We start from the raw sequence: 14,527 nt of genomic DNA, 5'->3' as shown, positions 1-14,527 counted from the left end.
GATAACTAGTTTCCCCAGCACTATTGTAAAAAGGACTGTCTTTTCTCCAATGTATGTTTTTGGCACCTTTGTCAAGAATCAGTTGACTGTAGATCTGTGGGTTTGTCTTTGGGTCTTCTATTCTGTACCATTGGTCTGTGTGTCTGTTTTTATGCCAGGACCATGCAGTTTTTGTTACTATTGCTCTGTAGCATAATTTGAAGCCAGATATTGTGATGCCTCCAGCATTGCTTTTTTGTTTATAGAATTGCTTTGGTTATCCTAGGTCTTTTAATCTTCCAAATGAATTTAAGGGCTGTTTTATTCTAGCTCTGTGAAGAATGTCATTGGTAATTTGATAGGGATTGCAATGAATCTGTACATTGCTTCTGGTAGCATGGCCATTTTAACTATTAATTCTGCTTATCTTAATGACTTTTTTAAGAGAGAATTTTCATTACCTGAAATGTTTTGAGTTTCATTTTCTATTTTCTTCTCATAATAGTTTTGACTAAATGTCATCTGTCATGTTCTGTTTATTTTTTAGTGCTTTATTTTTCCAAATCATCAATAATATAGACAGGTATGAGGATTTAGGAAAGCTTACTAGGTTTCTGAGTTCGAGAGCACCCTCTTCTGTTAATTAGTGAAATAATCATTTTGGGAAGAAGGATAATATCTTCTGATTTTGTAATTATCTTTTTCACTTCAAATTTGTTTCTTTCCTTTCACTGTCAGGTCTCCAAAGAGTTCCTCCTTCTTCTAAGTCATGCCTATCTCCCGGCTATGTAATTCTTTTCCAAGGCTGCAACCTATAATCTTATGTATTTCAAATTCCTTATTTTCAATTCTCCCTCAGAACTGTTCTCAGTATGTCTCCATCAGGGTAGGTCTTTCTCCTCTGGGGGGTGATTTTGTCTGTCCTCTGTCACTTTAGGCCCCTACTTCCTCTCCGCTTTCTGCAATCTCCTCTATGATGCCGACTCTGCTGGATTTGGGTGTTCTATGCTAATGTCATGTCATTTGAAGCCTGTAATAATGGTAGCCATGGGCTACAGGTATTTTTATTTCTGTATTGTCTTGTCTGTGTAAGTCTTTCTGGTTTTGTTTTTGAGATGGGGTAGACTCAGATTTAGACAGTTACCCTTATTTTACAGGAAATAAGAACTTAGGAAACCTGACTCTAGGTAGGCCTAGAAAAAAAAAGGCAAATCTAAGAATGTCTCTCTGGCATTATCTCACTTACATGGAAAGGATTCAAGGGGTAAGGGAAAGGTGCAAAGTAAAATAGGCTTGAGGAAGGCTCAGAAGTCTAATATCAGATTAAATGCGGCAGCTCACCTGAGTGAGGTTCCACTGCAGCTGCTGAGCTGGCTGAACCCCATACATAGTCTGGGGCATAGCTGCCATCCCTGCCATGTAGCCAGCCTGCTGGGTGGTCATCATTCCATTCGGCACACCCATCATTGATGCCTGCATGCCACCCATATAGCCTGCAGGCATGGCCATGGGGGCAACCATTCCAGAAGCTCCAGGCTGAGCTACCATGCCTACTGGTGGGGGCATCATGCTCCCCATGATGCTGTTAGGAGGTGTAACCCCAGGGAAGCTGGGGTAGGCTGTGGGATATGCCATCTGAGCAGGAGCCATGAACATTGCTGCCAAGAAAACACACATCTATTAAAGAGGAAAGGACACAAAGTTAACCTAAACTCTCACTAGCTACTCTTTTCCAGTTAGAATTTTCAAAAAACTACTACTCAACTCAGAATGCTGTTTTACATAGAAAAGCAGTTAGAGAGATTCTCTACAAGATTTGCTATGGTTTACCAATGGGGCGCTGACCTGGCCACTTCTCTTTTAGAGGTCTTGATTCAGACTTCACAGAGGTGTGACACCAGACCCCACAGAAATATGAGTTATATTAATATGTCTGCTAATACTCTGTGCCTTCACCAGTAATGTCAGGTTCAGGCTTGTTTCCTGTATGATGCCCCAGTCCCCAAAGCAAATGCCCCCCATCACAACACAAAACTCCTGCATGTATATCCTCCCGTCTCTTGTACCCCATGTCTCTCTGTAACTCCATGGACACTACCTTGGGCAGGCATTTGAGGCGTTTGGGATCCATACAGTGAGAGGATGGAGTCCTTAGAGAGTTGTTTCTTGCCTATTTCTTCTGATTTGCTCCCTGGCTCCGGAAACAGGTTCAGATTTTCAGGAACCGATCCAGCACTCCCAGCAGTTGGCATGGAACCTACAACCTTAGAGCACAGAGGGTAGGGGGAGAAGTGGAATAGTCTTCATGGGGGTCTCTTTAAGGACCTTCTTCACTTTGTGCTGCCTCTATCATTTGCAATAAGAATTCATGGTTCAGGCTGGGGGTGGAGCTCAGTGGTAGAACACTTGCCTAGCACATGTGAGGCACTAGGCTTGATCCTCAGCACCACGTAAAAATAAATAATAAAATAAAGGTATTGTATCCATCTACAACCAAGAAGAAAGAAAAACATTTTTTTAAAAAATTTATGGTTTATCTAGGTGTAGTGGTGCACCTCTATAATCCCAGATGCTTGGAGGGCTAAGGCAGGAGGATCACAAGTTTGAGACCAGCCTGCATAACATACTGAGATCCTGTCTCAAAATAAAATTTAAAAAGGAACCCAGCACAGTGGCACGTACCTGTAATCTTAGCAACCCAGGAGGCTAAGGCAAGAAGATTGTAAGTTCGAGGCCTGCCACAGCAACTTAGCAAGTCCCTAAGCAACTTAGTGAGACCCTGTCTCAAAATAAAAAAAATGACAAAGGACTGGGTATGTGGCTCAGTGGTAAATGACCTCTGATTCAATCCTTAATGCCCACCCCTACCAAAAAAAAAAAAATATTTAAACAGGGCTGGGAATGTGTGTGGATTACTGGTAGAACACTTGCTTAACGTATGTGAGGCCCTGGGTTCAATCCCCAGTACTGCAAATAAAAAGAATTCACGGCTCACATCAGACATTTTTACCATAAAAATATGTGAATATACATAATAGCTAAGCTCTGTTTTAATTCTGCATTATTCAGAAAAGCCAAATGATTAGTAGGGGGGAAAAAAATCCACAAATGATGTAGCACAGAGAACTGGGTTTAGAGCCATGCAGACATTCACTCATTGTACAGCCAAAGACTGGTCACATAACTTTCCTGAACTAATGTTTGCTCATCTGTAAATTATCCATTTTGTGGGCTTCTGGTGAAGGATTGAAATTATTAATGGAATATATAAAAATGAGATATATCAAACTCCTGGTTATTCCTCATACACAGAAGGCATTCCATAAATGGCAGCCATTAACATGTCCACAACACCCTAGCGGGAACTCGGTTGAAGAGCTGACTTAAATTATTAGCCTTTACGACCTGACAGACCTTTGATAGAAGTTCACTCAAAGTGCCACCCTTGTGAGGTAGAAGACAAAATAGTATAAACAGTGAGCTTAGACTGTGACAGAGATGATACAGTGTCAAGGGAAGAATCAAGAAAACCAAATTCCACCAAGAATTATGGCTTGGTTCCATGATTTAGTTATCACCCTTTCTGGAATATCCTTTTATCCTGAGAATCCTAAAGACTCACCTTTCTGGAAACCGAAGATGGGGATGGAACAGAGGCCAAAAGATCTAAATCCTTCTCTAGTGTATTGCTGGTCTTACTATTTGTAATGGAGCAGGCCACAGGAGCATCTAGAAACAGAGATCAAAGTCAAAATGTAACACTGCTTACACCTTCCTTCTGTTCCAGACAACAAGTAGAAAGAAAAGGCCTATAAGGTCTGTCATGGACCTAGAAGTCTAGTCTTCAGTTAACTTAGATAGGCCTTCTCAGAGGAGGCCTCACCCCACATTCCCAAGAAAGCTCTGGGATAGACTAATAAGCATAGGCAGCAGAACCTCAGGCCTGATTGCTTTATCAGCACCACCACTGGGGGGCTGGCTGGCTCTATCCTGGCAATTTGAAGAAACAGTATATAGGATTCATTTTCAGAGAAAAATAAAAGGTAAAGAAATTAGAAGCCTAAGCAGCCAATAACCTAAGTCAACAGTAGAGGACTTTGTTTAAGTACAACCATCAATGTGGTGAGAGGTTGGGGAACAGGTTTTCTTTCTGAAAGGGGCAAAATCACTAAATCAATATTTCGAGGGAAGAAGGACCACAGAGTAACAGGCCATCTCAGAAATTGGTTGCACCTGAAAAACCACGGGTGAAGGCAGGAAGTAGAGTACAGGGAGGTGGCAAAAAGGTCAAAGTTGCTGTTAGGTGGAACTACAAACACATAATAGCATTTAGTATGTGTCAAAATAGCACTAAGAGCTTCAGAGGCATTATACCACTTAATCCTTCCAACAACACCTTCGAAGTAGAAACTTAACCATCCTTAGGGCCAGATTAGGAAACTAATATTCAGAGATAATTACTCCAGGTCACATATATATCAAGTGACACAGTTGGGACTTATCTTTAAAACCATGCTCTTAACCACTACACTGTATTTTTGCTCTGAAAAATGTCCTACTAAACCCTTACAGCAATGGTTCAACTATAAAACATAACAGGAAAAAGAGGAGAGAACAATCTTAGTGAAGAAGACACAAATGAGAGTCCCAGTCTTCCCAGGGTCAGTAATAGAATTCATCAAAATATGTAAGAATGTGGGAGCTGGCAAGTCTAACTCTTACCAAGGCCCAACAAATCCATGACAGGCGCCGTGGATTTCGGCGAACTTTTCCGAGGTAGCTGTGAATCTTCTTTTTTCTGTGGCTAAAGTAAAAATATGTTATAAAAAGAAATCAGCAGGTGTTTTTGAACTCTGTTTTTCCTCTCTCCACTATAAAGTCATAGGTATTCTTGTGGTACAGTTGCTATTATTCAAAGAAACAAAACTCAAGAAGTGCTGGGAAACTTGAGTACATAAGCCAAACCTGAAGTTAAAATAAAGAATTGTCTGTGCTTGGTTAGCTTCTGAAACCAAGACAACCATTGACCAAGGGTTCTAACAGAAATAGCAGTTTTAGGTCCCAGGAAAAATCAAGGATAAAGGTAGCTACTGATTGTACAACAAATTTTCCAGTGGTTAAAAAACTGTTTAACACTAAAGGGAGATTAGTTTAAAGATGACTTAATTCACTGTGCCATCATCACTAATGACTGTCTGTCCAGACAGTGCGATTCACAATTGTGATAAAGGAGTCTTCCTTACCCAATAGTAAAAAGTCCTCTCTCCCAAGATTCCAAGCTCTTATATTCAGAGCATCTACTACTAGAGCCACAGTAGTCATGTGGAAAAGGAAATTAGTGCACCCTAACTTCTGGCCTGTTCCTAACTGCAAAAGGAAAATGAAGCGCATGAGGTCTAACAAGGACTACTATGGAGTTAGCATCTGCTCAGAAGCTGCCATGCAGCCATGTCATTCTAGCATGGAACATGGCTTGTGCTCAGGTGAGACAGATGCAGTTTCCAAGCTTCCATCTAGCTTCAAAGAGAACACTTCAGGCAACAACAGGCAATGGGCAAGAAGCAGAAATGGCAGCAGGTGATCTGATCTAAATGTGAAGCCCCTTACTCCAGGTACAAAGGTGCAATATGGTATCAAACCCACCTGCCTGCCATGAGGCCCCTCCCTCCATATATAAACACACACTTGACCATTCACATAGGGCAAAGACTTTCCCACTTACCATTTTCACTTTCTCAAAAACAACAGGTTCCATTTTTTTCTCTGGAGCTGGTTCACTTCCTCTTTTCCACTTGTCATCCTTCTCTTTCTAGAAAGATTTGACAAGACAAAGAACACAAGCCCCATGGTGACTAATGATTCAATAAACTATAATCCTAAATGTTCACAAAGGACACCAAAAGTCCCTAATGAAAGAATTAGGGAATTCTAAAGAAAAAAGAAAAAAAAAAAAAAAAAAGACTATAGTATCTTCATTAGGGTGTCCTGCATGAGTTGCCTGTATAGAACCAAAAAGCATGTCAAAAATAAAATATTAGGAAGCCTCTCAGTTTTTGTTACTTTCAGAGGCAACTTCATAATACTTTCACAAATTATAAAGTTACTGGTCACATTTTAACATCAAATAAACACCTAACTGGAAAAGAGAACCACAAAGTAACCTTAAGAATACAGGCATGTTGGGCTGGGGTTGTGGCTCAGCGGTAGAGGACTTGCCTACCATGTGTGAGGCACTGGGTTTGATACTCAGTACCACATAAAAATGTAAATAAAATAAAGGTATTACATCCATCTACAACTAAAAAAAATATTTAAAAAAAAGAATACAAGCATGTTTGTCAAGAATACAAATAATAAGCTGGGCGCAGTGGCATATACCTATAATCCCAGCAACTCAGGAGGCTAAGGCAGGAGGATTTCGAGTTCAAACCCAGCCTCAGCAACTTAGCAAGGTCCTGAGCAACTCAGTGAGACCCTGTCTCTAATAAAATATATATATATATATATTTAATATAAATATATTTAATATAAAAATATATATATATATATATAAAGGTCTGGGGATGTGGCTTGGTGGTTAAGCACCCCTGGGTTCAATCCCCAAAAGCAAAAGAATACAAATAATAATAAATGCTGGAGAGGATGTGGGGGAAAAGGAACACTTATACAGTGTTGGTGGGATTGTAAATTAGTACAACCACTATGGAAATCTATATGGAGATTCCTCAAAAGACTAGGAATGGAACCACCATATAACGCAGCAATACCTCTCCTTGGTAAGTGCCCCAAAGAATTAAAAGTCAGCACACTATAGTACTATATGCACACCCATGTTTAGAGCAGCAAAATTCACAATAGGTGAACTACAGAATTATCCCAGTGGATAAATGGGCAAAGAAAACAGTATAAGCATACAATTCAGTCACAAAGAAGAATGAAATTATGTCATCTTCAGGAAAACTGATGGAACTTGAAAGCATGGTGCTGAGCAAAATAAGTGAAACTAGCACTCTTACACCATGCTGAGAAGACAGTGTAAAATGGTACAACTTTTGGAAGTACATCGGTAAAAGTATGAAGAGACAAGTATTGAAATCATCTGACCTAGATAATACCATATCTTGCGATGGATCTTAAGAAAATAATCAAAACTATGAAAAAAGTTACTTGTACTAAGATATTCATCCCAGAATTATTTATGCTAAAGAAAAACTTAAATAGCCATCTTTATATCACAGAAAGGAATAGTAAAAGAAACTGATTTTCCTAATCACTAAGAAAAGATATTCAATAAGTAACATAGAAATGTATGCTGTGTTATGTATAACAGAAGTCAAGTGGAATAAAAATAAGAGACATTATATATAACTAGCTTTTGGAGAGTTTTGGGTTTTCTTTTGGTGCTAGAGATCAAACTCAGCACCATGAGCATACTGGCAAGTGCTCTACCACTGAGCTACATTCCTAGCTCCCATATTAGATTTTAAGTCTCCTACACAGAAAAAAAGGAGATACACCAAGGTGATAATCGTTAATAAAGATGATGAGAATAAGCCAGGCATGGTTGCACACACCTGTAATCCCAGCAGCTTAGGAGGTTGAGGCAAGAGGTTCAAGAGTTCAAAGCCAGCCTCAGTAACTTAGTGAGGCCCTAAGCAACTCAGTGAGACTCTGTCTCTAAATAAAATACAAAAAAAGGCTGGGGATGTGGCTCAGTGGTTAAGCACCTCTGGGTTCAATCTCTGGTCTCAAAAAAATAAAAAAATAGAATATGTGTGAATTTTTCATTTTAATATTCATATTTTCTGTAAAAATAATTTGATAATCATGACACATACACCTTTTTTAATATATAGTATGGCACTTTAATACACAATATTTCTTGATGTTGAAAATGCTTTATCTATTAAAAACAGATACTTGGCTAAGGACGTGACTCAGTGGTAGAGCACTTGCCTAAGCATGTACAAGGTTCAATCTCCAGCACCACAAAAACAAACAAAACAAAACACCACAGAGTTCTCTTTTCAAAAGCCAGTCTCTTTTTGCTTGAACTTAAATGTTCTCACTTAGCAAATTCTTGGCATAAAAATCTTCAATAAGAACATAAAAATTAAGCACATCAAATAAAAAAATTCTGAAATAGTTTTTTGGTAAACAGGAGGCATTTCCTTTCCAAGAGAAAACATCCAATAAGTAAAAAGGCTTGTTTTCATGGGTATGGTAGGCTAGCAATGTAATCAGGAACACTGAATGACTGTCTTCACACAGCAAGCCTTCCCTCCTCCTCCATCCTCTGAATTACCTCAGATACTCTTTTCTCACCTCATCTGATTTTATATTTCAGGAATAATGAAGAGTTTGGCAGACAGACCATAGTTTTCTACAAATAAAAGGAAATGTGTGTACTTTAGTTCTAAACCCTTTTTGATGATGCTATCCGAGCTATAGCTGTTCACTGGGTTAATTCCTTCTTAAACAGTTAAGATAACTGACAAATCTTTTTTCTGGATGACTGTGAAGTAAGAGTCCTTCATATTAAGTTAGGAAGGAATTACTTTTTCCCTAACTACATGTAACACCCTTGTACTTACCAGTAAGCCTGTGTTGAAATTCACCTACTAGTTAACACCCCTTTCACACAGCTTCCAAAGATCAATCTGGGGCTGGTACCAACTAAATTAAGTTTTAATTACCTAGAAGGGCTTTGAGAGCCCCTTGCAAACTTAGTGATTCCACTAGCTACTCTATCATCCACTAAAATAAATAACTAGAAGATAGATAGGAACTGTGCTAAAACTGGTGAATCTCAGACTATATTTTTATAGTTAGAGAAACAGTTAATTATTCCTAAAAGAATTTACTATAGAATCTTGTCAAGGCTGTTTAAACATCTGAATGGTCATATTTATTGCTTCTCCCTAGTTTTCATTATTCAGGCATATTTTCTTCTTCCAGAAATCATGTTGCATTTGCTTCTATGTGTTATCACACACTGTTTCATGCCCTAACCATTTCTTGGATGAATGTGCACTTGGCAACTGGTAGTCAATCTCCTTCTGAAAGGGAAGAAGAAGAGATTCCACTCACCATCAGTCCACCAACACACTGGTCATTAGCAGGTAATGGGGGAATTATATGTTGGTCAAACTGAAAGAAACTGGTGATTTAATTATACCTGCTTCTGTTGACTTCACTTACAGAAGAAAAAAGTATATGTGTGTCCATATATACTGATATATATACACACATACTTGTACATGCATATTATTCTACTTAACCTACTATGCCCAAGGTGTCCACTTCAAGAAATAATTTGGAACTAAGAATCACTAATATCTTCTAAATACAGAATGATGCAGAGAATTCACTGGTGGTTTGTCCTCACCATCGCTGAGGCAAAAGTTTGTTCCATGATATCTAACGGTCTTTACTCAGAAACTGGCTTTTTTCTACTTTTGCATTTTTAAATATTTTTAGTTATAGATGAAGATAATAACTTTATATTATTTATGTTTTTAATGTGGTGCTGAGGATCAAACCCAGTGCCTCACACTTGCTAGGCAAGTGCTCTACCACTGAGCCAAAACCCCTGCCCTACTTTTGCTTTTTTTAAGTGATGGTTTTAGAATATTTTGGCAGCAGTTTGTCAAATTCTTCCCCGGCCTGATTAGTAAGCAAATAACACATTATGAATAAAACCTGAAAGATTTACAACCAACCCTAAAAGCATTGATGTCCAGACTTCGGTCCATGTATTTCTTCTTCTCATATTTGTCTCGAATAAATCCCTCAACAGCTCTGCAAAAAGCTTATTAAGGATGAATCAAATAAGTGCATCCTAGAGTAAGAACATAAAAGGTTAATCTGTATCCCACAGAGTATTGTTCTCCTCTTTCCCTCCTGCATTTCCCTACAACTCCTGCCTCCTCATACACAGTTTCCCTGACCAAAATCTTGAAATATTATGCCTTCTTCAGGCTACTGCAGGGAATCATCATTGCCTATGATTTCTCTTTAAAGTGATGACAGCAGCAAGTGGAATTAACCTTCACACTTTCATCAGAGGGGCCTGTGGTTGTTCTAGGATACTGGGGAAACAATCAATTATCTCTTTTAAAGCCCTTAGATGAACAGACTTCAAGCAAAAGCAACTATGTGCTCCTCAAAAATATAAACACTTGTGCCCCATTGCCAGGTCCTGATCAGTGGGTCTTCTACAGGGTCCCAAATCTACATTTAACAGGTTCTAGCTACAATCACCAAAAAGCAAACTCTAAAAGTGTTCTACAAACTACACTTTGAGAAGCACCACCTTCATAAGATTTGGTTTTACATCTAGGTGCTGTCCCCTGTTGAAGAGATGGATAAAGAACATTATTGATAAGCTGGTCAACAAAGGTTAATTCTTTCACACAAGACAGAAGAACACGATAAAAATGAATGACAGTTTTGCTGAATGCCAGGGTTCAACAGAGCATAGTAAACTATTCTTCTTATCAAACAATAGTTTCAGTAACCCAAAAACTAGCAGAGATGTCACTTTATGGAAGAACTCATGGTGAAATCACGGCAGTTTTAATTCCTGATTCTTCCCCATCTGATACTACATATAATTCCAACATCAGCAAGAAGACATGTACTTTTTCTGTCTTGATTGCAGGAGAGAAGAAAACCCATGCCTTTAACTAATCCACATGGAGATGGCCTCCTCAGGTCAAAGGCTTTGAGTTTTGTCTAACTCTCCCCAAACATCAAAGTATCACCAGCCTTCTAAATTGCTCCAGAAAAGATACGGGTCTATCTGAGGTCGCCGAAAAGTCTCAGGAAGGTATGCTTCATAAAGTCGGTTTGCCTTTCCATTGCCCATCTCTTGCATGCACTGCAATCAAAGAAAATGTAGAAATGGGGAGTGTCAGATTGGGAAAGAAAAACTTCTCATCCAATACTTTAGTTGAAGAACCAATCTAAAGGGTGACAGAACCAAGATTTAAACCTGTGTATTCTGGTTTCCAATCCAGTATTCTTTCTATCCTACTAGGAATTCCAATCAGTTGCCCCCACAGATTCCCCTCTCCATGGGTACCTATTATGGAAGACTTGTCTGCCAAGATTCATTGAATTCAGTAATAATTCAAGATGTTATTTGAAATTCCAAGATGCATAGCTAACAATGAAAATGTCTACTTGGCAGGCAATAATGGGTGTTACAATTCTGAGCTTATGCTATTAATTAACCTATTCAGCTTTATTAACAAGTCAATGTGTGTTTCCTACTAGGCTTGGGTTTTTTTGGGGGGAGGGAGATAGGGGGTACCATGGATTGAACCCAGAGGTACTTAACCACAGAGACACTTCCCAAGCACTTTTTATTTTTTATTGTGAGACAGGATTTTGTTAAGTTGCTTAGGGCCTTCTACCTTGCTGAGGCTGGCCTCAAACTTGTGATCCTCCTGCCACAGAGTCTGGAGCTATTGGGATTACATGGTGTGTGTCACCATGGCCAACTCCCATTAGGCTTTTTAAAAGGAACCCTTAACAGCCATGAAAGCTAAATCCTAAGAGTTTTCTAAATCTTCAAATTCACAGATACCTCCATGATACATAATTTCCTTCATAAAATACAGTAAGATATAATTAAAAATGCAAGGAGGAGGAGGAGGAGGAGAAGAAGAGAATAACAATAACAACTTATATTAATTAAAGCACTTCAATGTAAAAAGGGAACAAAAAATAATGAAGTTACATCAAGAATGCAGATCTTAGGCCAGCTGAACTCATTAATTCAAGTCACTACCAGACCACCAAGCTAATGGTAAGCAAGATTTTAGCAATAAAATATTACTATAATTCTATGATTTTGGATGGTTTTTATTTTGTTGTTTTGTTTTATTTTTGCAGTGCTGGGGATTAAACGCAGGGGAAGCACTCCCAGTCCAGAAGGTTTTTGGTTTTTTTTTAAGTGAACGTCTATACATAAAACTACAAAGGTTAGACATGTAAATGCCAAGGGTCTTAGAAAATAATCCAAAGATCCTTCTTAATGCCTTCAAGGACACATGGGGTCCTAGACTGTAGAGTATATTTTAAAATAAGTAAAATAAAGGCATCTTAACCTGGCATCTTAAATAGAAATATTAAAAGTTCCACTATTAAGGTACAAAAATTTGACATAAATGTTTAACAACTAATATTTCCCTTATCTTCATCTTTGTGCCCAGTTTGACTGACACTCATCTGGAACTACTTTTACATAGATATATGGGAGCAGCAAACTCTCTCAATTGTGTAAGTACCTGAATCTGTTCTTGAGTCCACTGGTCGAGGTTAACTGATTTTACCCTGGATATGTGCACCCCCAAATTCCTGTGGATTCCAGCACATCGAATGCAGATAAACACGCCAATGTTCCAGGAGGCCCATCGTGGCCCTGTGAAGGTCAGGAACAGGACAGTCAAGTCAAATTACAACAACATTCAAGGCCCAAGATGCCACAGTTAGACTATCAAGCAAAATTTCTGCTAAAATGAAAATGAAAGAATATTGCCACAATCATCTACTAGTTAACTTGGTTCATTCTTCCATGGATCAGCTTTTTTTTTTTTTTAGTGTAAAAATTTTAAGTGTAGAGTACAATAGTTTTTAGTATGTTCATATAGTCATATAATGATCATACTAATTCCAGAATATTTTCATTATCCAAAAAAAATTCCAAACCCATTAGCAGGCACTCCCACTACTCCCAACCATTACTTCCCAGTCCCTGGCACCAAGAGACCTACTTTCAGTCTTGATGAATTTGCCAATTCTGGACATTTAATATAAATGAAATTATATGACATGTGGGCATTTAGGCATGGAACAGTTTTCAACACTGATAAGTGTCAAAATGCAAAATTACAATATGCTACCACTTACATAAAGAAAAATCCTGGGAGAGCAGTGCAAAGTATGACACATTCTATTTAGCCTGGCACATTACATGAACAGTCTTCCCCCAAGAGACTCTGCAAGGTGCTGGGCCTGGAATCAGTTTTCCAACTAGGAAAAAAGATACAGATATGGCATGCCAGCCCAAGGCTCAACCTGAAATGGAAAACTCTGTTTATCCTCTCATCCCCTGAAGGCCTATAAAATATGCATCCACATTAACTTCACAGGATCCTTAATAAGATTCTTGGGCTGATGTCCCCACTTCACCCAACTACAGAATTATCTAGATTCAAAACTGTCAAATATTTAGATGCTTTTAGATGCAATTATTTAGATGCTTATTAGAACAAAAGAGAAATCTCAGGAACAAATTTTAATAAACTTACAGAATCTCCCATCCCCTGCCAACTTCACTCACCCTAATAATCACTCTGGAAAATTCTCAAACCTCTCTTCATAATTTTTATACAGGGGGGAAAAGTGACTTACTTTTTACATGACACCTATCAAAGACATATTGAAAAATCTGAAATATTTCCTTTTCCATTTTTCCACAGAAAATATGCATGATGTTAAAATCAGAGGTTGCAATAAAGAGATGAAAAGACACTAATTGATTTTCTTCACAGATGAACAGGACCTGTTTGGAACATGACTGCAGTTCTATAGGACATAATTATTTGGTTAGCCTGTGGCATTTGACAGCACTTTCAATGAAGGAATGCTAAATTCCTGTGTCAAAAACCATTCATATAAATTTGAATCCATGATTACTACAAATAATACAATTTTTTTGACAAACAGCACTCATTTACTATGACTAATAGTACAAATAAATATATGAAGGCTCAAATTCTCCTTATCACCACCAGGTGGTGTTCTCTGCCTGAAACTTTACCTAATACCTTCTCTTTTTTTTTCCCCCAGTGCTGGGATCGAACCCAGGGCCTTGTGCTTGTGAAGCAAGCACTCCACCAACTGAGCTATATTCCCAGCCCTCCAATACCTTCTCATTACTATCTTTTTTTTTTTTTTTAAGTTTTCCATTTTTGTATTGTAGATGGACAGAATGCCTTTCTTTATTTGTTTATTTTTATGTGGTGCTAAGGATCAAACCCAGCGCCTCACACATGCTAGGCAAGTGCTCTTCCACTGAGCTACAGCCCCAGCCCCTCATTGCTATTATCTCAATAGGCTAAGATCTATCTTCTACAAAGATCTTCAATCTGTTCAGATTCCTAAATGGATTTGCAGTCAGTTTTCCATGTAACTAGTAAAAATGAAGATCACACACTTGTCTTCAGGTGGTGGGGCGTTTTGAAAATGAAAAATGAAAAACCTGAGCAAATGTTAATGAGGCTTCCTGGGATGTTATATATCTATTTTTAGTAATAGTTTTCAGAACTCTTATTAGAGCTTAGTTATATAAGATTTAAAATGGGACCAAAAGTTAATATTTCATGTTTCTTTAACATTTTTCCTTTGCTCTAGATTCTATAGGCTAGAACTCATGATAAGATAGTTAAAATGTACTTGTTCACTAACAAAGTCAAAAGTCAAAAATACTCATTAAAAGATAGCTGTGGAAATATAAAGAAGAATAAAATTATGGCAT

The 14,527-nt window shown here is 38.2% G+C and overlaps 1 protein-coding gene across 2 annotated transcripts in view; it reads right to left on the bottom strand.

The window, feature by feature from the left end:
- Window positions 1–14,527, bottom strand: part of SMAP2 (small ArfGAP2) — a 43,874-nt gene that overhangs the window by 3,802 nt on the left and 25,545 nt on the right. For both annotated transcript variants that reach the window (XM_079131203.1, XM_079131202.1), the window contains 8 exons: window positions 12,276–12,409; window positions 10,776–10,861; window positions 9,702–9,780; window positions 5,702–5,788; window positions 4,702–4,783; window positions 3,602–3,708; window positions 2,078–2,243; window positions 1,321–1,637 (listed from right to left, as the gene is read on the bottom strand). In XM_079131203.1, the coding sequence (XP_078987329.1) occupies window positions 1,321–1,637; window positions 2,078–2,243; window positions 3,602–3,708; window positions 4,702–4,783; window positions 5,702–5,788; window positions 9,702–9,780; window positions 10,776–10,858 (921 nt within the window). In that variant the 5' untranslated portion in view covers window positions 10,859–10,861; window positions 12,276–12,409. The remainder of the gene's footprint in view (window positions 1–1,320; window positions 1,638–2,077; window positions 2,244–3,601; window positions 3,709–4,701; window positions 4,784–5,701; window positions 5,789–9,701; window positions 9,781–10,775; window positions 10,862–12,275; window positions 12,410–14,527) is intronic.

This window comes from Sciurus vulgaris (genome assembly GCF_902686455.1).
Source record: "Sciurus vulgaris genome assembly, chromosome: 1".
Classification (NCBI taxonomy): domain Eukaryota; kingdom Metazoa; phylum Chordata; class Mammalia; order Rodentia; family Sciuridae; genus Sciurus; species Sciurus vulgaris.
This window is presented reverse-complemented; position numbering and strand designations above follow the sequence as displayed.